At 30.8% G+C, this 27,197-nt stretch overlaps 1 protein-coding gene across 9 annotated transcripts in view; it reads right to left on the bottom strand.

Annotated features, from left to right (window-relative positions):
- Positions 1–27,197, bottom strand: part of LOC126881865 (potassium voltage-gated channel subfamily H member 6) — a 1,259,880-nt gene that overhangs the window by 312,386 nt on the left and 920,297 nt on the right. For all 9 annotated transcript variants that reach the window (XM_050646514.1, XM_050646508.1, XM_050646507.1 and 6 more), the window contains one exon: positions 2,754–2,997. In XM_050646514.1, coding sequence (XP_050502471.1) covers positions 2,754–2,997 — 244 coding nt within the window. The remainder of the gene's footprint in view (positions 1–2,753; positions 2,998–27,197) is intronic.

Raw genomic sequence — 27,197 nt, 5'->3', positions numbered from 1 at the left:
GCAAACGTAAACAATTGTATGTAGTAAATAAAATTAGTTATTAAAATGCAGTACTGCAAGCAAAATACGATTAATTAAATTTACATTTATAATCATTGCATATCATATCAATATTGTGGAGCAATATATAATTTTCCTGCTTCAATGACAGAAGGTATGAAATATACGTCAATTTGACAATTTCAATTGACAATATGAATTATTTAAGATAGTTGCAATATTTCTCCGCGACTCGCGCACGGTCGTTTCTCGTTTCCCTTCCAAGTACTTGCACACCGCGAATTGTAAACAACCGTGGCATTATAAAAAGTACTTTTTTTATACTAGTGTAATTTTTGGAAAATAATCTTGAACTCGGAGGTAAACAACTACACTATGTTATTTCGAGTAGGTAATTGTGTTTAGCGTGTGTTCGTAATAAAGTTAAGAGCACTTAGGATGTTAATAAAAATCTACAATAATATATCCCATAATTGGTTTAAAAACCATTACCTGCTATTGTATGGATAACTGATTTTTTTTTAATTCCAAACTATTTTAAAAATGTTACTAAATCTATGACATTTAAATTCCATTTTAACGTAACATAATACATCGAGTCCTGATAGCTCAGTGCTAGAACGTTAGGCCGGAGATCTACTGGCCCTGAGTTCAAATCCTACCTCTCGCTTACCTTTTTTTTTTTTAATTTTTTTAATACATAATTAAAAGTTAATATACTTAAAATTCATACCTTATAAGTTAATTATTATATATGGCATTTTAAATAACCGTGGTATTATAAAAAGTACTTTTTTATACTAGTGTAATGTTTGGAATTATAATCTGGACCTCGGAGTTTAAACTACACTATATATTATTTCGAGTAACTGTGTTTAGCGTGTGTTTGCAACAAAGTTAAGAGCACTTAGGATGTTGATAAAAATCTGATATATCTCATAATTGGTTGAAAGACCATATTACAACGACAGAAACCGCAGCCGGCTGCGTTAATAAAATAATGCAGTGCTGGTTCTTGTTATTTCGCCGCGGCTTTATATAAAAGATGACGCTACTAGTTTACTCGGTTGATGTTTACTTTTAATAGATGGCGTTACTTTATATGTCATATTAATTTCATATTTTATTTGTGAAAACTATTGAATATTATTAAAACCTTTTTATATACTTGGCTTGGTTGGTGTCACGTACTTCGCAAATTTTGTAATCCATTTTAAAAATAGTTCTAGGCTACCTAGGCACCTGAAATTTTCAGAAAAGCTCAGAACTAGCTAACAATGCAATATTTAACTGCTATTATACAGGGTGATTAATTAGTGGGGTAAAGCTCCGTAGATCCGTTATAGTAATGTATAGCGATAAAACTTAATATCAAAAATTGTAGCGAACTTTGAGCTGCACATTAAAAAATTAGTTAGAATGTTACAGGGTGGTCGATAACATAGTGGCGGACCAAACTTATGTTTTTTTTTAAATAGTACACCCTGTATTTTATTGTATATTCGAACTCTTCATAACTTTTCCATTATAAAAATATAAATGTTTGGTATGTTATACAGGGTATTTACAAAGTTATAACCAGTTTTATATGAAAATCGTAACAAGTTCAACTCCCTGTATAAATAAAAATAAGCACAAGGGCAATGGTTTATTGAAGTCATATTATTTTACTTATTGTCAAAATTTTCGTAAATGATTGATATTGCTAATTTTCTTTATATTGAATACAGGGTGAGTCAAAGTGCAAGTAAATTATTTTCTCAGTAATTTTAAATAGAACACCCTGTATTTTATATCATCGAAAAGTACCATTACCATACTTTAATTTTTATATACCTAACATTGCCTATGTGTAAATTTATTAGTTTTCGAGATATTTTCATTTTTCAGAGCAAAATTATGAATAAATACGGGTCTAAATCTTTCCAAATTTTAAGTAAGCCGTGACTGAATTGTCTAAAACTGACAATTTACGATTACTGATTATCAATCTATAATCAGAGTTACAATTTTTTTTGTTATTAATTTTTATTACTATCTATTACTATAACAAATCTACAGAGCTTTACCCCACAAACTAATCGCACTGTATGGATAAATCGATTTTTTTAAATTTCAAACTATTTTAAAAATGTGACTAATGCAATGATATTTTAAAGTACGTTAATAAATAGATATCTGCTACATAAAACTTGATGGTGGCTCAGTGGCATTAGACTGCAGATCGAGAGGTCCCGAGTTGGAACCCGGCTGTTGCGTATCTTTTTTAAATTGTTTTAATAAATAATTAAAAGTTTATATACTTAAAATTATATATACTATTTTAAACAACCGTGGTATTATAAAAAGTACTAATTTATACTAGTGTAATTTTTGGAATCATAATTATAAATAACAAAATACACCTACTAAAAATTCATATTTTCTAAGTTAATTATTCCTTCCAAACATGCTGTGTCATATAATATACAATAACAAAACCGTGATATTATAAAAAGTACTTTTTTATTACAGTGTATTTTTGGAATTTTAAGCATTTTATATCGCTAAATTATTTTATATTCTCTCCGATAAATAATAAAAAGGTTTTCTATAAAAAAGTTCTTTTTTATAAAAGTGTAATTATTACTAACTTTAGTGCTAACTAATATTAGAGCAGCCGATAGAGAGCTATTTTAAAACCAATGAAGTTGGAGTAAATAAAACTTCACTCCAAATTCCCCAGAGTACGGTTTCTAGTTATTTCCACTTACCTATGAGATCGATAATGACTATCGGATCCTCGCTGTACTTCTTATTTTTCCTGTTGTTGAAATCCGGTTCTCCTAATAAAAAAGCTGCGACGTAAGGTGTAAAAATGGCGGTGTAGATGACCAGAATGAGGATGATCCAGTCCCAGACGGCTTTGAAGGGAGAGTAATGGAGAATTGTGTAGTTGTGTATTCGCGGGTTTTGAAGTTTGTACTCAGGTAGGACGTCAGCGCCCAGTGAGAGTACCTGAAACAAAGAATTAGTTTTTTAAAAGCATTCATTTAATTAATTATTTTTTAGTTATAATTATTTTTTTGATCATAACGAACGAATAAAACTAAAGTGGTTTTAGTATAAGTTCTTTAAAGGTAAAATATTGCAAAACTTCTAAATTTTAAAGAACCGATTGGATTGACATGAAATTTGTCCAACATAGCTAAAAAGTCAAAGAAAAAAGAGATATTGTGCCGATGTGTGCTTTTGCCCTAGGGGTGAAAAATATATGTTCGAAATAAGTCCGGAAATGGATAAAATGACCAATTCTCAGCAACTTTTGTTCTATAAAGTTCTTTCACCAAGTTAATACTTTTCGAGTTATTTGCGAGTGAATATGTTAATTTTTCTACAAAATAACCACGTTTTCAGACGGTTTTTCGCAAATACCTCAAAAAGTTTTTGGTCGAAAAAAAAAATTCTATTCAAAAATATAGCACGTAAAAGTGAAAAACATGGTGTATATATTAGGTCACTATACCTAGTAGAAGCAGAGTTATAGCTAATGAAAAATAGGTTGATATTCGTCAAATTCCCAAATAGAATATTTTAACTTGCCATCACCAAAAAACAAAGCACTTATTTGGGAAAAACTCATTTTAACTTTTTGAAAGTGTTTAAAAAATGCTTAATTTTGTTTTTAAAAAAGTTTTTTAGCATCAAAAGTAAACAAGTTACGCTCAAAATTGGTCCCTTTTTTTTGGTAAGAAATCGGGAAAATCACCCCCTACTTAGCATTTCAAAAGAACTTCATTGTTACCATTTCACAAGTTTTTTACTCGCGTATGTATTGATCATATGATCTGTAAGTTTCATCGGTTCAAAGTCCTTATTTTTGAAAGAGCTGTAGTTAAAAGGGCTTGAACAAGTCACTTATCACGAGTGTATGCAAATTTAGAAACACCGAATCTTAACCAACTTTTGTCTTACAGAAAAACAAAAAAATACAAAATATTCAGAAAAGTAAAGCCGACTTTTTTGTGGTATAAAATTTTTGGTATCTCTAACAATTTTTAAGTTACTTTAAAAAAATCATTTTTTTCAAAATTAAAATTTTCAAAAAGTTTATTTTAAAACCAATTTTTTTCAAAAATAAGCACTTTGAATCGATGAAACTTACAGATCATATAAAAACAATATAAGCAAAGTAACTTGTGAAGCGGTAACGATTAATTTCATTTCAGTTGCTAATTTGGGGGTGATCTCCCTGATTTTCTTTGCCAAAATAAAAGGGACCAACTTAACTTTGAGCGCAACTTGCTTACATTTGATGTTTTTTTATAAAAACAGAAATAAAGCTTTTTTTAAACACTTTGAAAAAGTTGTAATGTGTTTTCCCCAAGAATGCTTCATTATTTGGATATTTCACACTGAATTATTCTATTTGGAATTTTTAGAATATGAACCTATTTTTCATTAGCTATAACTTTGCTTTTGCTAGGTATAGAGACCTAATATATAAAGTCTTTTTCACTTTTTTATAGGCTATAATTTTGTTACGAATATTTTTTTCGACATAATGCTTACGTTTTGAGTTATTTGCCAAAAACTGTCTAAAAATGTGGTTATTTTGTGGAAAAATAAACATATTTCACTTGCAAATAACTCAAAAGGTATTGATTTGGTAAAAAAACTCTATAAACAAAAGTTGCTTAAAATTAGCCCGTTTACCCGTTTCGGGACTTATCTTGGACATCTATTTTTTCACCCCCGAGATGGGGTGAAGCTCACCCCCAGGGCAAAAGCACACATCGGCACCATATCACTTTTTTTCTTTGACATGGTAGCTATGCGTGTGTCAAATTTCATGTTAATCCAAGCGGTTCTTTAAAATTTACAGCAAAAACCGTGAAAGAATGCACTATTTGTCGAAACAATATTATTTGAAATATATTTTGCTCTTAATTTCTTGTACGTAACAGAACATTCTTTGAAAAGAAAGATCAACCGAATCCCAGAGAACGGTGTAGTTCTCGCTAGTGGCGCACACCCCTACTAAATTAGACACAATGTACATATATTCGAAATTTTCCCCAAAACTCCTAAAAATTTCGAAAATTTAAGTCCGCCCCTGATGATTTTGATAGTACTGGTGCGGGAGCACGCCAAATAGAATTCTATTTTAGTGACGTCACGTTGCCTAGCAACCGTCGATTCTCCCATTGTGAAATTCTATTTTGTGACGTCAGCAAAATAGAATTCTATTTTAGTGACGTCACGTTGCCTAGCAACCGTCAATTCTCCCATTATGAAATTCTATTTTATGACGTCAGAAAAATACAATTCTATTTGGCGTGCTCCCGCACCTGGTCTTCAATACCTTTCCAACGCATGTCTAATTTTGAAAATCAGTTATATTAAAACTTACCGAGCTCAGAAATTTTTTTCAATTTCTACTTAAAAATATTTTTGGATGGGTGTGGTTTATGTGTGTGAAAAAGTTATACCGTTCTGATATTTTTTTTGCGTGCTTCAAGATAGTCCTGTCGCCAGGGGGGTACAACGGCCTCCTTAATTCAGATGGACCTACCCAAGTTTTTTTTTATGTATTTTGACCCGTAGAACACGAATTTTTTGGGTAACAGTTGATCCGGAAATTGATAAGATTGTTATAACCAAAGAACTTGAGCAATCACATAACAGCGATTTTTCGCAAAACAATACATTTTTTTGTATTTTTTGGGTCATTCTAAGCATAAAACGTAATAGCAATTCTGCTTACCGCATTTGAAGGTTCAAGTGAAATTCTATCGGTTTTGATTATTTTCATTGCTAAACATTAATTTTTTTATTGTTAAACAAAGCTATAAACACATAGTGCTTAAATTATATTTTCAATGCATTTCTCGTTTAATATCGAACTAGTAGGCGCGCATACAAACAATTTCTACGTAGATTACGTACATTAAAACGCATGCATTGGGCACCGGAAACACATGTGTCTATAGCTTTGTTTAATAATAAAAAAATTAATTTTTAGCAATGCAAATAATCAAAACCGATAGAATTTGACTTGTACTTTCAAATGCAGTAAGCAGAATTGCTCTTTTATTTTTTAATCACAAGTAATTTGTTTCAAAAATTGCAATTTTTCGATTTTTTAAAGTTCACCCTCGTTTATCTCGAAAACTGTGCATCCTACGAAAAAATTTGTAAGAGCATTTTTTGCTTAGAATCACCCAAAAAAATACAAAAAAATGTTTTGTTTTGCGAAATATCGCTGTTATGTAATTCCTCAAGTTCTTTTTTTATAAAAATCTTATCGATATCCGGATCAACTGTTACCCAAAATATTCGTGTTCTACGGGTCAAAATAAATAAAAAAACTTGGTAAGCCCATCTGAATGAAGGAAGCCGTTGTACCCCCCTAGCGACAGGTCTAAGAGGTGGTGATTTAAAACTGGTGTAGTTTGTGACATTTGACTACCCATATGCCACTTATAGGACTGCGTATGTACAACAGGGCATATTTTTTGTTGAATGTATCTTAAGTTCAAAGATAGATGTGAAAACCAAAAATATACCAAATCGATAGCGCTTGAGTCCAGCTTTCAAACGGTATGCACAGGATCGGACATATAAACGGCCTAGTATAGCCCAAAAACTGAAAAATTTAACTCTAAAAATTTTTGTTTTTCAACAATATTTAGAAAAATTTGAATTTTTAAGTTACAAGCCTTTTAAGTGTGATCAAATCCATTTCCTATGAGAAAAACGGTTTTAGGGCTCATTAAATCCTATAATATCTTCAGATTGGTATTTGACCTTGGCTGCATCAGACACTTTTTTTCAGTACCTTTCAAACGCGAGTTTAGTGATCACAATCGGTTAAACCATTAACGCCGAGAAAAAAAATTTTTTGTTTTCAACAAAATTTATTAAAATTTTTTAAATGTAACAGTATTCTGTACAAAACGTAAGAAGAATATTGTTTGTAAATGAAATAATTATTGAGAAGAAAACTGTTCCCATATGGGACCATTAGTCGCCAACCCGATAGATATTGCTTAAGAGTTACTTGGTATGAAAATTGAGAAAACAGTCAATATAAAGGACCACATCATATTTGCAACACACTGTTCGCCCTCAGCTTAAAAATCCAATCCGTGCGCATCTTCTTCTTTTGTTTTCTGGTACAGAAACCACAAAATGATTTAATCCCTCGTACCGAATATCTCCAATTCGAGAGTCATTTCTTTTAGCTGCGGACACTCTCCTTGGTGCTTTCGGGGAGATTTTACATCTTCTTAGACACATTTGGATGATGGCCCTTGTAAATTCCAATTGGCTAATGTTACGAGCAGATTTTCTATACAACTTCCACGCATTTTGAATCTTCGCGTCTAATATGTATGAAAAATAGACCAATACCATTTTCTTGGTACAGATTCCAATTCGATAGCAAGATACATCGCTATCCATCAAATCAGTGCCACCCATATTATTATTGTATTTTGAAGCAATATTTTCGGCCTCGGAACAACAATGTTTTTTCTCTCTTGTCTTGAAAACCTCTAAATAGGTCTAGTTGGTGTAATCTAAAAAGTTCTGATGAGCTTGAACCAGCACACCAGCATACTTTGAGAAATCAGACTCTGGAAAATCATACACTGAAGGAACCAAATCCCTTTCTTGGAACTAAATCCCTATGTGAACATAATTAGACCTCCATCAGTTGGCGCAGATGGAATTGCTCTGCTAGTATGCTAGTACGTAGTGGATCTAAGTGGTTTCTTCCATGATCGTATCATTATCGGTACCTTCGACTCTCGTATTATTCGAAAATACAATTTCCGCGCCTGAAGACTTCTGGTTACGATTTCAATTATCAATAAAACCCACGTTCACTTCATCTGCCGAATTTGCGTCTGTCAAAATGTTAGTATATGAAGATTCTATGTAAACGTCAAAAACATCGTTATTACTTTCGTTTTTCTCCAAAGCTATTGAAATAATAAATTCCTCTAAAAATGAGAAAAGTAAAAAAGAATAGTGAAAACAATATATTCAGCAAACCGCCTAGCGGTTCCATTTGGGAACACCCATATTTTTGGCCTAATTACGCAAAAACCAAAAGATGAAATATTAAGAAAATCCATACAAGTTGTTTACTAAAGTTTTTAGAAAATCTTTTGAAAACAAAAATGAGGTTCCTAGTGCAAAAAGTAATAAATAAAACACTTATACGAAACAAATGTTCATATTTTGGCACAAACAAAACCAACCGTAAATTAAAAAATTTATTACACTGCAAAATAAGTATAAAACTAAATTTGATTTGTTCATCCAAGAAGAGGTAACCTTGAACTACAAATGGGCCGAATCTCTCTGCTAAATTTTACCTAATAATATGGTAAATAGACTCGGATCCGTACGCAATTTGTTGGCTCCATATGGTACCCGCAGGCGTTAATGGGTTAAACCATTTAGAACTTATCAAGCCTAAATTTATAATACATACAGTAAACCATTATCGCTAAAATGGTCTAGCTAGTGGTTACAACGCTAAACTTGTAATCGAGCAATTCGAGTTCATTTCTCAGCCATCCCAATATATTTTTTCAACCTATTCCGAAAAGAAAAAATTTAGTGTATATTCGATGGACACAAAAAAACATTATATTGAAAGAAAATATATTGATATCGCTATATATGAACTCGGATTGCCTGATCACAAATTTAGCTAGACCATTTCGGCGATATAATCTGGGCTGACTATCAGAGAATAGGCCATTTTTGGGAAAAGTTATTTACCAGCAATTTTTTTGCTGCAATCGAATCTTATAATTGTATATATTAATAATATAGATATGCAAAGTCCGCAGATAGTGTGCTACTTTTTTTATAAACAAAATGGCGCCCGAAAATCGTGCTTTTTTCAATTTTTGCTCTATAACTCCAAAGATTTTAACTTTAGACCAAAAACACCCAAATAAAAATTCACCGCATTTAAATTCTGCATAGAGACGTGTTTTTTCCGATTTACTTCGACGAAAAATTTCCCCGGAAAAAGCGGGTTTTTCCAACAAAATCTTTAATTTTCAACTAAACTTTTAGGTAAGTAGTTGTTAATCAATAATTAAATAACTTGGTAACATAAAAGCCCTTTCCGTATGTATTATAATTCCAGAAGCCGATGGAAATTAAATCAACAGTTTAGCAACAATTGAAATGTTAATTAAAAATTTACGGTCGCTATAATAACGATAATAATTATGATGCATAAAAATAACTATGATTTTTTCATAAAAAGACACTATACATATCTAATGTACTTTACAGAATTGAAATTGAACTATTTAAGCGGCCTCAGGAATATTTTAAAATTATAAACAATTTTTTAGCTTATAAACAAATAGAATATATCGGGAAATATTAAAATAAGTTAAATTGTGAAAACAGTACTCGAAAGATAGCGGCAGGTTGCTTCCTTTAAAAGAAAAAACGTTTAATTTTGACGAGTGGTTCCTGAGCTACAACCGGTCAATATTGACCGAAATTTACGGCAAAGATATAAATAATAGGATCATAATTTTCAAACCGTCACCTTTTTATTTTTGTCCTCTTTCTCCACACCAATTTTCATATCTTTAAAATCCTCATAACATATATTATTATAATAAAAACTATCGATAATACGTGTGAAAATTGTCAAAAACAGCAAAATTCCAATCAAAAATTAGGTTGGAGAAAATGTAACCCTCAAAGTTCAAAATCGGTATACGTTAAAAAAAATGCATTTTCTCGGCTTCCCGTGGAGCAATTTCCTTCATTCTTTTTTTGTTCCCAAGTAACTCGAGTAGAGCCATCGAACTAACGCATTATTAAATGTCAAACTTGCTTTTGTTTTGTTATAATAAATTAATTTATTTATTATAACACAATATTTTAATTTGTTTAAATAAAAATTGTTTAAATAATTATACAGCTTTCAAATGAGAATATTTATGTTTTTAACTTTAAAAGGTACACTTGTAGTAAGTTTATCTAAAAAAAGCCTACAACTGGAAAAAATATGTAATTTTCTGTTCTTATAAATGAATTAATCTATTATAACAAAACAAAAGCAAGTTTGACATTTAATAATGCGTTATTTCGATGGCTCTACTCGAGTTATTAGGGAACAAAAAAAGAATGAAGGAAATTGCTCTATGGGAAGCCGAGAAAATGCATTTTGTTAACGTATACCGATTTTGAACTTTGAGGGTTACATTTTCTCCAACCTAATTTTTGATTGGAATTTTGCTATTTTTGGCAATTTTCACACGTATTATCGATAGTTTTTATTATAATAATATATGTTATCAGGATTTTAAAGATATGAAAATTGGTGTGGAGAAATAGGACAAAAATAAAAAGGTGATGGTTTGAAAAATATGATCCTATTGTTTATATCTTTGCCGTAAATTCCGGTCAAATTTGACCGGTTGTAGCTCAGGAACCACTCGGCATAATTAAACGTTTTTTCTTTTAAAAGAAGCGTTCTGTCGCTGTATTTCGAATACCGTTTTCATAATTTAATTTACTTTAATATTTCCCGAGATATTCTATTTGATTTTAAACCAAAAAATTGTTTATAATTTTAAAATATTCCTGAGGCCGCTTAAATAGTCCAATTTCAATTCTGTAAAGTACATTAGATATGTATAGTATCTTTTTATGAGAAAATCATAGTTATTCTTATGCATCATAGCTATTGTCGTTGTTATAACGACCGTAAATTTTTAATCAACATTTTAATTGTTTTTAAACTGTTCATTCAATTTCCATAGACTTCTGGAATTATAATATATACGGAAAGGGCTTTTATGTTACCAATTTATTTAATTATTGATTAACAACTACTTATCTAAAAGTTTAGTTGAAAATTAAAGATTTTGTTGGAAAAACCCGCTTTTTCCGGGGAAATTTTTCGTCGAAGTAAATTGGAAAAAACCCGTCTCTATGCAGAATTTAATTGCGGTGAATTTTTATTTGGGTGTTTTTGGTCTAAAGTTAAAATCTTTGGAGTTATAGAGAAAAAATTGAAAAAAAAAACACGATTTTCGGGCGCCATTTTGTTTATAAAAAAAGTAGCACACTATCTGCGGATTTTGCATATCTATATTATTAATACATACAATAATAAGATTCGATTCCAGCAATAAAATTGCTGGTAAATAACTTTTCCTTGTATTTTGCTAATTAGCCCAGAGTAATAATGTTTTAGTGGTTTATAACGCTTAACATGTAATCGAGAAACATTATATTTAAGTTCTGGTAGGGGAACTTAAACGGGGATTTTTGCAGTTACTCAAGCGCTTCAAATTATCACATGGGGAGAAACCTTGTACTCTGTAAATGTACCCCTACCAAATAGTGGCTCTTAATACAGGGGAGTTCGTTAAGGGGACCCGAAAAAAATCTATCCTTAGAAAAACTCGAAATCGTCAGATTAAGATATGGTAAGTTAAGTACATGCAAAACAGTGTATATTTAAAAAATCTGACGATTTTAGCGGGGCAAGTCACAAAGTGTCACAAAGAAAAGCGAATATTTCGCGAAATGAACGTCAGATCAAAAAACTAAAAAACACGTTATACACAATATTTTTCAAAAATATATCGAATGATACCAAACGCGGCCCCCAGAGGTGGGGTGGGGGGTTACTTTAAAATCTTAAACATAAGCCCTAATTCTTTATTGCAGATTTGGATTCCTTATGTAAAAATAAGTAACTTTTATTGGAGACATTTTTTCGAACTATGGATATATGGCGTTATAATCGGAAAAAACAATTTTGGAAATGGAAAAATAAATTAAAATCAGAAAGTCCCCCACTTTATGGAAAACTTAACTTTTTTTGGTTTTTGGACCTACTCTTCACAACCCAATAAGTCCCCATAACGCTCGAGTAACTACAAATTTAGCATACTTTCCTACCCTAATATTATTCATTTATTCATTTAATATTTAATAATAGAGATGTTGGGAAAACAGTTTTAAAAGCAAAACAAAATCAGGAAGAGCATAAAAAGACAATGAAAAGCATATAAAATATGCAGTGACAATAAATGTCCATAAATATACTACTATAAATATAAATAAATATAATTACAATTCTCGGATCATAAACATAACGCTCGAGTAACTGCAAATATAGCATACTTTCCTCTTCTATATTTATATATTTAATTTTTAAAAAACTTTGAAAAACTCCTGATACAACGATAAAAACCGCTAAATCCGGTAAAAATGATTGGCGCACACAATGTTCCAGATAGAAAAGAGCTGATATGAATATTACGTGGCGCAAAAGTATTTCATTTTGATTGAAAATAAAATTGTAGCTTTATTTTGAAATTTTTTTCCATATTTGTTGTTAAATGTGAAGTAAAACGTGCGAAAAAAGAGCCTAAAATTGCAAACTTTATCAGAGTTACTCAAAACGGGAATAACTGACAAAAGCTGTTCTAAAAATATTTAAAATTAAACTGATTTTAAGGCTATCTTTATATAAGAAGATAATCTTTTGAGATTATTTACATCCTGCTGATATGCTGTTTTCTAAAATTTACATTTTTTTGTTTACTTATGCGGGTATTTTGTATAAAATTCATTTATTACTAATTTAATTAAAGTAAATAATCTTTACAACTTTTTTTACCGGTTAAACAACTATTTCATTTTCCGAACTTTTAAACTTTACGGTCCTTCGAAAGCGAATTCTCCATTCATTATTCTTTCTTATGGATTCTAAAGAAGACGTGCACAGAATTTTTATTAGAAATTTTTCTTATGAAAGAAAATATATCATAAAATAGCTATTCTATCTACCTGAAGCTATAAAAAAGTTCGCGAGAGAGAATAAGAAAAATATTTGTGAATTTATGAAGTATTTTAGTATTTAAATCAGTCGCGAAAAAGATTGCATATGCTTGTAATAAAACATGAAAACTCATTGAAAAGACAAGAGATAGAAAAATAAATATTTCAATGTATTTATTCTAACAAAATTTCACAGTTCCTACTTCAGTAGAAATTGAATATTTCTATTCAGAAATACAAACTAAGTATTTTTTGTCATATTAGTCTCCAAATAGAGGCCACTCCTTGTGTGCGGGCAATTCGAGTTCATTTCCCAGCCATCTCAATATTTTTTTTTCGATATTTTTCCATACTTGCTAAAGGTCACCGCACACATCTTATGGAAAATATAATGTCACTCAAATGAAATAAAATTTACAGGAATAGATTCGTCCCGAAATTTCGATCATTTAATACCATTACGCCAACTCTGAATTTTGCTTAATTAGGGCGTTAATTGTAACTGTAATTTTTTTAAATAAATGTAACAATAACTCCGAAATTATGGCATTTAGGTATTGGGAATATAACAAGAAAAATAATCAGAATTTCTTATGGACTGCAAAACTAAAAAAATAAACGGGCTATTCAATTTAAAATAACAAAGTTCATTACATTTTCAAAAAAAACTTATGGATTCTAAAGAAGACGTGCACAGAATTTTTATTAGAAATTCTTCTTATGAAAGAAAATATATCATAAAATAGCTATCCTATCTACCTGAAGCTATAAAAAAGTTTGCGAGAGAGAATAAGAAAAATATTTGTGAATTTATGAAGTATTTTAGTATTTACAGTCGGAAAAATGAAAGAATACCCATGAACGAACATATAAAACACGCTGTATTTTCCTGTCACCGTGTCACAAAGAAAATTGTCCAGTGCAAGTATATGTAACAATAATTATTACATGTACTTGCGCTGGCCAATTTTTTGTGTGACACGGTGACAGGAAAATACAGCGTGTTTTAATGTTCGTTCATGGGTATTCTTTCATTTTTCCTACTGTAAATAGTATTTAAATCAGTCGCGAACTAGATTGCATATTAGCTAGTAATAAAACACGAAAACTCATTGAAAAGAGAAGAGATAGAAAAATAAATATTTCAATGTATTTATTCTAACAAAATTTCACAGTTCCTACTTCAGTAGAAATTAAATATTTCTATTTAGAAATACAAAATAAGTATTTTTTGTCATATTAGTCTTCAAATAGAGGCAACTCCTTGTGTGCGGGCAATCGGAGTTCATTTCCCAGCCATCTCAACATTTTTTTTTCGAAATTTTTCCATATTTGCTAAAGAACACCGCACACATCCTATGGAAAATATAATGTCACTCAAATGAAATAAAATTTATAGGAATAGATTCGTCGCGAAATTTACATCATTTAATACCATTGCGCCAACTCTGAATTTTGCTTAATTAGGGCGTTAATTGTAACTGTCATTTTTTTTATAAATGTAGCAATTACTCCTAAATTATGGCATTTAGGTATAGGGAAAAAACATGAAAAATATTTAGTATGACTTATGGACTTCAAAACGCAAAAATATACAGGGTATTCAATTTAAAATAAGAAATTTCATTAGATTTCCAGAAAAAAGGAAGACCTGACAACAATGTAATTAGCACTATAATATCGGCTGTATTAGAAAACCCCTACCCACCAAAATCTATAAAAATCGTGCAAGCCATTTACGAGATAATTAGTGTTTCCATTTATAAAACTCACTTTGTATAACTTAAATAGAATACTCAGTTTTTTTTGGAGATTAGAAGAAATTTACTAAGCGAAAAATGGGTACTCAAAGCACACTCTACAAATTTCGAATTATTTTCCAGTATATGTCATCTTAACGAATCAGATCTTACTCACAAGTATTGGATTAAAAACCATCTCCGCCTTTATGCACTGCATTACAGAACAATCCTATTTTTTCAAAGGAATTGAACACAGTTGACAAAAACTTAGACTACTTCGCTCTCTTCCATAACACTGATGTAATAATACCCACATACAACGAAAACAACATAATCAGCAACACTATCCTGAAATCTATTTTGAACTGCTATAGTGATGCCACAGTTATATACACAGATGCATCTAAATCAAGAGAAGGGACTGGCTGTGCTTATTTTTTACCCTCAGGAGGTTTCGAATGCAAGTACAAACTTCCCAATGAGTTTTCAATTTTCTCTGCGGAATCATTGGCCATACTCGAAGCGTTGAAATATATTAAAAACTCTTATACTAAAAAAACTTTAATTCTTTCAGACTGCCTATCAGTTTTACAGAATATTAAAAATACTTTTTTGCCCAAAACATTTAGTAATCCTTACATATTTTTAATAAAGGATATGCTAAAGCGTTTAGAAGATTCTGACTTCAATATAAAATTTATTTGGGTTAAGGCACATATTGGACTCAAAGATAATGAATATGTAGACTACTTAGCTAAATCCAGTATAACATCAGGCACTTTATTGTCATATTCTTTATGTGTATCAGATGTTATTACTATTTTCAAAGAAACCAACTATTGATATAGAAAGATCAATGGAATCTTTACTGCTTAACAAACCCCACAAGATACACCACTTTACAACCAGTGATTCCACAAAGTTCTTGGTTTAAGAGTTTTAAAGCTCCACATACATATATAACAACTATAAATCGACTACGTTTTGGGCATGATTGCTATCCAAGTCATTTATATAAAATAAATGTGATTGAAGATGATAATTGTAAACATTGCGGAAAACAGGGTGATCTTGATCATATCTTTTTTGAATGTACTAATAAGTTTCAACAGCATTCAAACTCTCTCTATGAAAATTTAATTAAACTTAATATGCATGCACCATTCAATATCCAGTCTCTGTTGGCTACAGGCTCACAACAAATATATAATATCATTATAGATTTCTTGTCAGATACACACACAGTTCTATAAGATTTGTACGCGGTAGTGAAATTTTTTATGATTTATGTTCAGATTTGCATCCTTTTATCATAAATGTTATATCAGTTTATCAGAAATCCATCATTGTTTTTATTGTATTATTATTGTATTGTGTTATTTATTGTATTAGTATGTATATTGATTGTGTTTATTTTTGTATTAGGGATAGGATTGTATAGTCTTTATTGCAACTGGCTGAATGACTAACGTCTATGCCATTAAACAAAAAAAAAATACTGAGTTTTCAAAAGGTTCATTTGGTACATTAATACGCATTTATGTGTTCCATTAAATTGTTTTTTTCCAAACAAAGCTGCAAATGCTCAAATCTCTTTAACCCTCTCATTACTGTTCAAATAATCGCTGATAGAAGTTCCAGTCGGACAGTCGGCCACTGACTGGTCTATTATCTCAACAGAAGAACATTGATTGAATATCTGCCGACACTTTACCTAAGTCCCGTGGCTCATGATAAAGCATATCCTGTTATTTGTTGTCAAACAGAGCATATAACGAGGGACTTCAAAGAACTCGATGTCCCACATTTTTGCCCGGGTTCAGCTCGATATATTGACTTCTTTTATACTCAACAAGAGCAGATATGGAAAAATGGAGTGTAATAGCATACTCTTTTGAAGAAGGGCTTTGTAAAATTTAACGAGGAGTGGATGTAGTAACGCAATAAATTATATTGAGAATTATTCAATTTTCGTTACCACGAAATTTTATTGGGTAGATCTTATCGCACGTAATATAAATGGTTTTCTCATAAGAAAAGCTAACCTGAGGTTTAGGGAGTAACTATAAAAATATGAAAAGATATTATATACACACACCGGCAAAATTAGCTGAACACCTTAAAAATGGGACATGTTTGATGTCTCGAATTTCCTAAACCTGTTGTCCGATTTGAGTAATTATTTTAGTATGTTATATCGTTATTATTTAAGAATATCGGTATAATAATATTGTTGCTACACAGGTAATAGTATATTGTGCAACAAGTGCAGAAAGGTACTAATTTCTCACGAGTTTGAAAAGTTGCGGTACGAGCGCAAGCGAGTGCCGCAATTCAAACGAGTGAGAAATTACCTTTCTGCACGTGTTTCACACTATACTTTTTCTACAAGCACAGTTTTTCCTAAAAATAAAAATCACAATTTCCAAACGACGCGACGATTAATTATAATAGGTACCTATGTGATACATTTTAAACTGTATTTAATTAATACCTACTAATCAATTTAAATTCCTTATACCTAAATAAATTGCACAGAAATCAGTTAAAAAATTAATGCACTGCCTTAATTTGTTTAAATTTAAACAATACGGCTTTTCATTCACAGTCATTTGTTTCGAGCTTCTGTCAAATGTCGTATAATCCGTGTATAACATTAATATATACGGATTATACAAAATCTGACAGAAGCTCGAAACAAATGACAATCGATGAAAAGCCCTATTATTACACATTATTGACATTATATTTATGCAGTCACGGATTTACACAAAACCTACTTCATTCGACGTCTCTTGCACATGTTGCTAAATCCTTATTGGTTATTTGATAATTATAAAATGTTTAATAAGAATAAAATTGTAAAATAAAACAGTTGTAACATCCATAATTTAGTTTCTATGCTATAGTTAAATATAATAATTGTCTTATAGGTTATATATTTGTCAAAAGTTTAACCACGGATGTAAACAGAATATAACGTTACTCAGAATGCGGTAGTCCACGGATGTAAACAGAATATAACGTTACTCAGAATGAGGTAGTCAACTGTGCAGAAAATAACTTTGCGGCACAGAAACGTCACTTTGCGGCACAGAAACGTCACTTTTCTGCACACTAATGTCAAATATCTTATACTGTGAGAAAATATCAAGTTTGCTAACATAAAACCGTGCAGAAAAGTGCACTTTGAATAGTGGTTGTAGAAAAATGTTATTTTATACCGGGTGTAACAATCATACTGTGTTTTTTTCTTAAAGTTCGGAACACCCTGTGGAATATTGTAGCATATATAAAATATTGAAATTAAAACTCAATTATAGCCTTAGGCTTTCTTAACATTTTCTTTTTGGATTCATTCGCTTATGTTGGAAAATAAAAAAGTTATGGGCTTTAACAACTAGCCATGTTTTTCATCAATAAATCCTCATAGTAGGGGAGGAAACTATGCTAAATTTGCAGTTACTCGAGCGTTATGGGGACCTATTGGATTGTGAAGAGTGGGTGCTAAAACGAAAAAAAGTTAAGATAAGTTTTCCATAAAGTGTGGGGCTCTCCATTTTTTAATTTAATTTTCTTTTTCCACCAATCGTTTTTTCGATTATAGAGCCATCTATCCATAATTGGAAAAAATTTTGCGAATAAAAGTTGCTTATTTTTACGTCAAGAATCCAAATCTGCAATAGAAATTGGGGGCTCCTATTTAAGATTTTAAAGTAACCCCCTACCCCACCTCCGTGGGGGTCGTGTTTGGTGCCATTCGATAGATTTTTGAAAAATATTGAATACGTGTTTTTTGCAGTTTTACGATCTGATGTTCATTTATGATGTCACAATGACGACCTCCCGTGGATTTCAGCTAAACTAGCTTCGAGGGGGGTTTTAATGTCAAACGCTGAGCGAACATTTATTTGAATCAAGTATGTAATATTCAGTATTTATTTTTGCATGCTTTTTTACAAATTTTTTATACAACGTCGACGAAAAATGAACATCAGATCGAAAAGCTGCAAAATACACGTATTCAATATTTTTGAAAAATCCATCGAATGGCACCAAACACGAGCCCCCACGCAGGTGAGGGTGAGGGATTTATTTTAAAATCTTAAATAGGAGCACCAATTTTTTTTGCAGATTTGGATTCTTTACGTAAAAATAAGAAACTTTTATTTGACACATTTTTTCGAATTATGGATAGATCGCGCTATAATCCGAAAAAAAACCGATTGTTTCAAACGGAAAATTAAATTAAAAAACGAAAAGTCCCCCACTATAAGGAAAACTTAACTTAACCTTTTTCTGGTTTTAGCACATACTCTTCACAATCCAATAAGTCCCCATAACGCTCGAGTAACTGCAAATTTAGCATACTTTCTTCCGCCACTATGAGGATTTATTGATGAAAAACATGGATAGTTGTTAACGCACATAACTTTTTTATTATTCCACATAATTAAATTGATCGAAAAGGAAATTGTTAAAAGAAAGCCAAACCCTAAAATCGAGTTTTAATTTTAATATTTTACATGCTAGAATATTCCACAGGGTGTTCCAAACTTTAAAGAAAAAAAAACACAGTATGATTGGTACACCCGGTATAAAATGATATTTACCTGTCTAGCAACAATATTATCACAAAGATATTCTTAAATAATAAGGCTATAATATACTAAAACAATCACTCAAATCGAACCACTGGTTTAGAAAATTCGAGACATCAAACATGTCATATTTTTAAGGTGTTCGGCTAATTTTGCCGGTGTGTGTATTTATTTATCTTGTGATAATATACCACTTTATAAATATTCTTCTAAGGATGAATTATAATAAACTAAACTTTCAATTTAACTATTTTCCTTTTAGATAAAACATTTATTTAATAATTTTGGTTTATTTAGACGAGGTTAAAACTACAAATTGTCAAAGAGTAAACCTGCTATTTTTATTCACGGAGGAATTTTGCAAAATACCTAGATTTCCTTTAAAGAAAAATAATTTACTATAGTTTGATCTATACCATCTCAGTTACCTTACCATACATTAGTCAACTACTATATTCTATGCCAGTCTGAGACGGTCAGTCTGAGTTCGCCTCCATTTAAGGAAGAACTAGGAAGGGAAGTTCTCATCCTCGACAAGGGTGGACAAGGCACGTGCCAAGGTGCGTATGACCATAGGGTAGATGTTAATGACGTATTTCTATATACCCACTCACGGAATAACTAAGAACATGACATAGCTACGTCATTAACTGTAGATTACACATAGATTAGATGTACGCATACACATTTTCACCGTACTCAATTGGAAAATCACCAGAGAGTCGCACCACAACTGACGAACTGACTCATAATATAGTAATTCTTGAACAGTGGGGGATTGCACACACGAGGTTTTATCTTTTGTATTTACATATAAGATAATTATCAAAGAAAACTAAAGAGTTTTGCTGCTTTCATAGATCTGTCATTAGCTTTCGACACAGTCTCGCGACAAGAAATGATTTACGCCTTGCCCACAAAACATCTTACCACTATTAGTCTGGGCTGATTATCGGAGAATAGGCCATTTTTGGGAAAAGTTATTTACCAGCAATTTTATTGCTGGAATCGAATCTTATGATTGTATATATTAATAATATAGATATGCAAAGTCCGCAGATATTGTGCTACTTTTTTTATAATCAAAATGGCGCCCGAAAATCGTGTTTTTTTTTCAATTTTTGCTCTATAACTCCAGAGATTTTATCTTTACACCAAAAATATTCAAATAAAAATTCACCGCAATTAAATTCTGCATAGAGACGTGTTTTTTTCAATTTACTTCGACGAAAACTTTCCCCGGAAAAGCGGGTTTTTCCAACAAAATCTTTAATTTTCAACTAAACTTTTAGATAAGTAGTTGTTAATCAATAATTAAATAACTTGGTAACGTAAAAGCCCTTTCCATATATATTATAATTCCAGAAGTCGATGCAAATTGAATGAACAATTCGAAATTGGACTATTTAAGCGGCCTCAAGAATATTTTAAAATTATAAACAATTTTTTGGCTTAAAACAAATAGAATATCTCGGGAAATATTAAACTAAATTAAATTGTGAAAACGGTAATCGAAATACAGCAGCAGGACGCTTCTTCTAAAAGAAAAAACGTTTAATTATGATGAGTGGTTCCTGAGATACAGCCGGTCAAATTTGACCGAAATTTATGGCAAATATATAAACAATAGGATCATAATTTTCAAACCATCACCTTTTTATTTTTGTCCTCTTTCTCCACACCAATTTCCATATCTTTAAAATCCTCATAACATATATTATTATAATAAAAACTATTGATAATACGTGTGAAAATTGACAAAAATAGCAAAATTCCAATCAAAAATTAGGTTGGAGAAAATGTAACCCTCAAAGTTCAAAATCAGTATACGTTAAAAAAATGCATTTTCTCGGCTTCCCATGGAGCAATTTCCTTTATTATTTTTTTGTTCCCAAGTAACTCGAGTAGAGTCATCGAACTAACGCGTTATTAAATGTCAAACTTGCTTTTGTTTTGTTATAATAAATTAATTTATTTATTATAACACAATATTTTAATTTGTTTAAATAAAAATTGTTTAAATAATTATACAGCTTTCAAATGAGAAAAAAAGCCTACAACTGAAAAAAATATGTAATTTTCTGTTCTTCTAAATAAATTAATCTATTATAACAAAACAAAAGCAAGTTTGACATTTAATAATGCGTTAGTTCGATGGCTCTACTCGAGTTATTAGGAACAAAAAAGAATGAAGGAAATTGCTCCATGGGAAGCCAAGAAAATGCATTTTGTTATCGTATACCGATTTTGAACTTTGAGGGTTACATTTTCTCCAACCTAATTTTTGATTGGAATTTTGCTATTTTTGGCAATTTTCTCACGTATTATCGATAGTTTTTATTATAATAATATATGTTATCAGGATTTTAAAGACATGAAAATTGGTGTGGAGAAAGAGGACAAAAATAAAAAGGTGATGGTTTGAAAATTATGATCCTATTGTTTACATCTTTGCCGTAAATTTCGGTCAAATTTGACCGGTTGTATATCAGGAACCACTCATCATGATTAAACGTTTTTTCTTTTAGAAGAAGCGTCCTGCCGCTGTCTTTCGAATGCCGTTTTCACAATTTAATTTAGTTTAACATTTCCCGAGATATTCTGTTTGTTTATAAACCAAAAAATTGTTTATAATTTTAAAATATTCCTGAGGCCGCTTAAATAGTCCAATTTCAATTCTGTAAAGTACATTAGATAGGTACAGTGTCTTTGTATGAAAGAATCATAGTTATTCTTATGCATCATAATTACTGTCGTTATTATAGCGACCGAAAATTTTTAATTAACATTTTAATTGTTGCTAAACTCTTCATTCAATTTCCACAGACTTCTGGAATTATAATATATACGGAAAGGGCTTTTACGTTACTAAGTTATTTAATTATTGATTAGCAACTACTTATCTAAAAGTTTAGTTGAAAATTAAAAATTTTGTTGGAAAAACCCACTTTTTCCGGGGAAAGTTTTCGTCGAAGTAAATCGGAAAAAACACGTCTCTATGCAGAATTTAATTGTGGTGAATTTTTATTTGAGTATTTTTGGTCTAAAGTTAAAATATTTGGAGTTATAGAGCAAAAATTGAAAAAACACGATTTTCGGGCGCCATTTCGTTTATAAAAAAAGTAGCACACTATCTGCGGATTTTGTATATCTATATTATTAATACATACAATAATAAGATTTGGTTCCAGCAATAAAATTGCTGGTAAATAACTTTTCCTTGTATTTTGCTAATTAGCCCAGAGTGTATACCTTGCGAAAATGCTTATGGTAATAATGTAAGCTAATTGCCTGATGGTAATAATGTAAGCTAATTGCCTGTAGTGGTACCCATGTAGATCTTCCCCATTTAGGCTTCTCTTCTTCATATTTCGGTGCTATATTAGGCCTCCCTGATACTGGAAATTACATTAGCGACTTGTTCAGGGTCTTTAGCAAATCAGAATAGTTGTTCGGTACTGCGTATTCTCGTCCAATCGCAAACATTATTGAGTCATGACGACTTGGCAAATATGCAAATGAAAAGGTATGGAATATGCTCATAAATATGCAGTATTTTACCCAAAAATATGCAAGTTTATCTAGAAAATATGCATGTAATAAAAAAATATTTTCAATATTTTTGATTTACAAAAATATTTAAAATATCTTCACATTTTGTATTAATTAACATGTGTATGTATTTTATAAACTCAGCTTATGTAATTAAATATTTAAGTGTTTTAACAAATAAATGAATATTATTTCGAATTATGGTAACAACAAAATTATCAAATGCTGTTTATTTTAACAGAAACATATGGCTTCTATCTGAGTACATAGAAAAACTTCTTTCGGCATCAACTGATGTAACTGGGATATTTTTCAAATTGACCAAAATAGTTGGCTCTAAATTAAGTGGTTTGGAAAATGTCCAAGCTACTACTTGAACCACTTCAGAAAGAACCTGGTAACCACTGTTTTTTTCCATGGTTGTTGGAAAATGTTTGGAAAGTTTTCTTTCCAGTATGTATTACTTTCAACATTTTGTTGACACAATGATTTCAAATTCTTTTATTAAAAATGTACTGTCTAACAATGATAATTTGGAGAAATCCAATGAGGTAATAGTTTTCTGAACGCAACTATAGTTTGATTTTATGAATTCCACTGAACACAGGTGTTCACGGCTGATTTTACAACAAAAATGAAAAGGACCGTCAAACTAAAAATTTTTACCTAGTGATATAAACTGTCAGATTTTGGAACTATTAGGTGCGTTCGCGGGTACAGTTGACAAATTGTCGCCGACAATTTCTAACCTCATTTAATATAAATAATATCGTTAATAGATACATAAACAAGGTATATTTACTTTTAATTAATATTAATAACTAATTATTAAAAATGAAAAATTATTCATTCATATTAAATATTAACTAATTATTAAATTATAATATTAAAATATACCTTGTATATTTATCTATTAACGATATTAATTATATCATTTTAAAGTGCGCATGCGTTTTGCTGCTAATTTGTCGCCGACTAGTCCTCGACAGGCTCCCGCGAACGCACCTATTGTATCAAGGACAATACGTGACAAAATTATGTATAAGCCGCTATCCTTTATTAATTCCGATACCAAAAATAAGAATACCAAGAAATTATAAAACAAAATTAAATATTGAGATTTCCAAGCTATTTGTTACATGAATATAAAAATACAGGGTGTAACAAAAATACAGGTCATAAATTTAATCACGTATTCTGGGACCAAAAATAATTCGATTAAACCTAATTTACCTTAGTACAAATGTGCACATAAAAAAGTTACAGCCCTTTGAAGTTACAAAATGAAAATCGATTTTTTCCAATATATCGAAAACTATTAGAGATCTTTTATTGAAAATAGGCATATGATATTCTTATGGTAGTGGTGTCTTAATAAATAAATATAGTGAAATTTGGAAACCCCATAAAAATTTTATGGGGGTTTTGTTCCCTTAGACCCCCCAAACTTTTGTGTACGTTCCAATTTAATTATTATTGTAGTACCGTTAGTTAAACACAATGTTTTAAAACTTTTTTGCCTCTTAGTACTTTTTCTAAAAATCAGCTTTTATCGAGATATTTTGAATATTTGTCAAATCCACCACATATTTGTATATGGCTAAGTACGATTATGGAGACTTGGTAATAATATAAAAATTTATTTATGATTTATATTTTTAGGTATATTTTGAACCATATTAAAAAATAAACCACATCTCGATAAAAGGTGCCTTATCGAAAAAAATACAAAGAGGCAAAAAATTTTAAAAACAATGTGTTTTCTAATGGTACCGCAGTAATAGTTTAATTGGAACGTACACAAATATTTGGGGGGTTTAAAGGAACAAAACCACCATAAAATTTTTATGTTAACATATTAAAAAAGAAGCCGCAACTCGATAAAACTGCCTTATCGAAAAAATACTAAGAGACAAAAAAGTTTTAAAAATATCGAATTATTTAACTAATGGTACCACAATAATAATTTAGTTGGAACGTACACAAAAGTTTGGGGGGGGGGGGTTTAAGGGAACAAAACCCCTATACAATTTTTATAGGGTGCACAAATTTCACTATAATTCTCTTTTTTAAGATGTTCCTGCCATAAGAATGCCACATGTCCATTTTCAATAAAAAATCTCTATTAGTTTTCGATATATTCAAAAAAATCGATTTTCATTTTATAACTTCAAAGGGTTGTAACTTTTTTTATGTGCATATTTGTACAAAGGTAAGTTAGGTTCATTCGAACTATTTTTGGTCCCATAATATGTGACTTAATTTATGGCCTGTATTTTCGTTACACCCTGTATATATACAACCAAAATTTAAAATTATATTCACTTTATACACATTTATATAAAAATATGCAAAACTTGATATTTTTGTACCTTTTATGCATAATATGCAAAATATGTAATTTGTATATTTGCCTAGCAAGTCTAGCATGACATTTGGCTCCTTCTAATTTCTCAGCGGTCTTCGATTTTTGATTCAGTCAATTTGTACTCTACGAGCTCCCTAGTGGGAAAGTTTTGGGGTAGTTCTGATTTCTTTCATTATATATGGATTTTGGGCTGCTGAATCTGAATATGAGGTTGGCGGATAAAATTTCTTGCCGGAACATTGAAAAAATCGCGAGAAAATCGAAAAATTTCAGCTTTTTTCCGCTTTTTTGCTCAAATCTCGAAAATTATTAACTTAGTAAATGGTCTGTTAACAGAAATTAAAGTACTTAAAATTCTCTACAAATATTATTATTTACTTTTTTTCAGACGAATCGTTCGGTCTAAAGTGCAAGTTGAAAATTGCCAATTTTAACGCTCTCGGCAAAACTCACTTTTTACATTGCAAAACTTTAGTTTTTATTAGAATGCTGTTATTTGATAAATTTCTCCTAGTTTTCTGTACAAATAATAAATTTTAGTTCATAATATGAATATGGTATGTCTCTTCTCACAGATTCCATGAATCCAATCCATCCTAAAATACCGAGAATGTCTCTGCTTTTTCCTTAGAGCCACAGAAGATCAGGCACAGATGGAGTCACAGTTTCAGTTGGTGTGGACCTTCCCTTCGGATCTTGATTTCTGATAAACCTTGAGGTTTTGTCCTTTCAAAATGTATTAGTTGAACAGCTCTTTGACTTCCATAAACCTCAGGTGCGAGTTTAGTTTTTAGCCGAGGAATGGATTGGTTAGGAGCTATTGCATATTTTGGTGCAATACAAGAAATGTCACCCATGACGTAAAAAGTGTGGTATCCGTCGATTGTATGTACGTTAACCCTTTCTGTCCCAACTCTAAACCCTAAAAATTGGCAATTTTCAACTTGTACTTTAGACCGAACGGTTCGTCTAAAAAAAAGTAAATAGTGATATTTGTAGATAATTTTAAGTACTTTAATTTCCGTTAACAGGCCATTTACTAAAAGTTAATAGTTTTCGAGATTTGAGCAAAAAGGTGGAATAAAGCTGAAATTTTTCGGTTTTTTTGCGATTTTTTCAATGTTCCGGCAAGAAATTTTGTCCGCAAATCTCATATTCGGATTCAGCAGCCCAAAATACATATATAATGAAAGAAATCAGAACTACCCCAAAACTTTCCTAGTAAAAACACAATTTTATTGAATCATTTACCTATTATAGTATGGTATAACAAGACCCAAACCCAGACATCCAAAGTGAAAGTTATCCTCTAACACCAAATTGTTCTATATGGTCCACATAATGTCCAGAAAAAGTCACACCATTTTGAGCGTCGGGTTTGGGGAGGAGAGGGGGGAGAAATCGGTAAATTCGTAGTTTTTTATGTTTTTCGTAAATATTCCTAAAACTATACGATTTAGCATAAACAACCTTTTATACAAAAATGTTCTACATTAAATTTGAAATAAAAAAGGTCCTATGCATAATCCTTTTAAAATGAACGGTTTCGAAGTTACGGAGATAGTATAGTATAATTGGTCCAAAAAAAGGCCTAACCTAAACATCCAAAGTAAAAGTTTTCCTCCAACACCAAATTGTTCTATATGATCAAAATATTGTTCAGTAAAAAGTTACACCATTTTGAGCGTCCGGTTTGGGGGGGAGATGGGGGAGAAATCGGTAGATTAGTAGTTTTTTTACGTTTTTCGCCAATATTTCTGAAACTATGCTTAAGCGTAAAGAATTTTCTATACAAAAATGTTCTACATAAAATTTAAAACAAAAAAGGTCGTACACATAATTGTTATAAAATCAACGGTTCCAGAGTTACTCAGGGTGAAAAGTGGAGGTTTTCGATATTTTTATATTTTTTGGGCAATTTCCTATGGATTTTCTTTAACAGAATTGGGTTTTATAAATCAAATTTGCTATTTCACTGGCCGATGGTATGTTAGTGATAACACCTTGAAGAAACGTCAACCTCACCACCCAAAATCATCATCAATTGCCCAAAAAATATAAAAAGGATCGAAAACATCCACCTTTCACCTTCCGTAACTTTGG

This window comes from Diabrotica virgifera, chromosome 3 (assembly GCF_917563875.1).
Source record: "Diabrotica virgifera virgifera chromosome 3, PGI_DIABVI_V3a".
Classification (NCBI taxonomy): domain Eukaryota; kingdom Metazoa; phylum Arthropoda; class Insecta; order Coleoptera; family Chrysomelidae; genus Diabrotica; species Diabrotica virgifera.
Note: the sequence above shows the minus strand (reverse complement) of the source record. Positions and strands in the feature narration are given on the sequence as shown.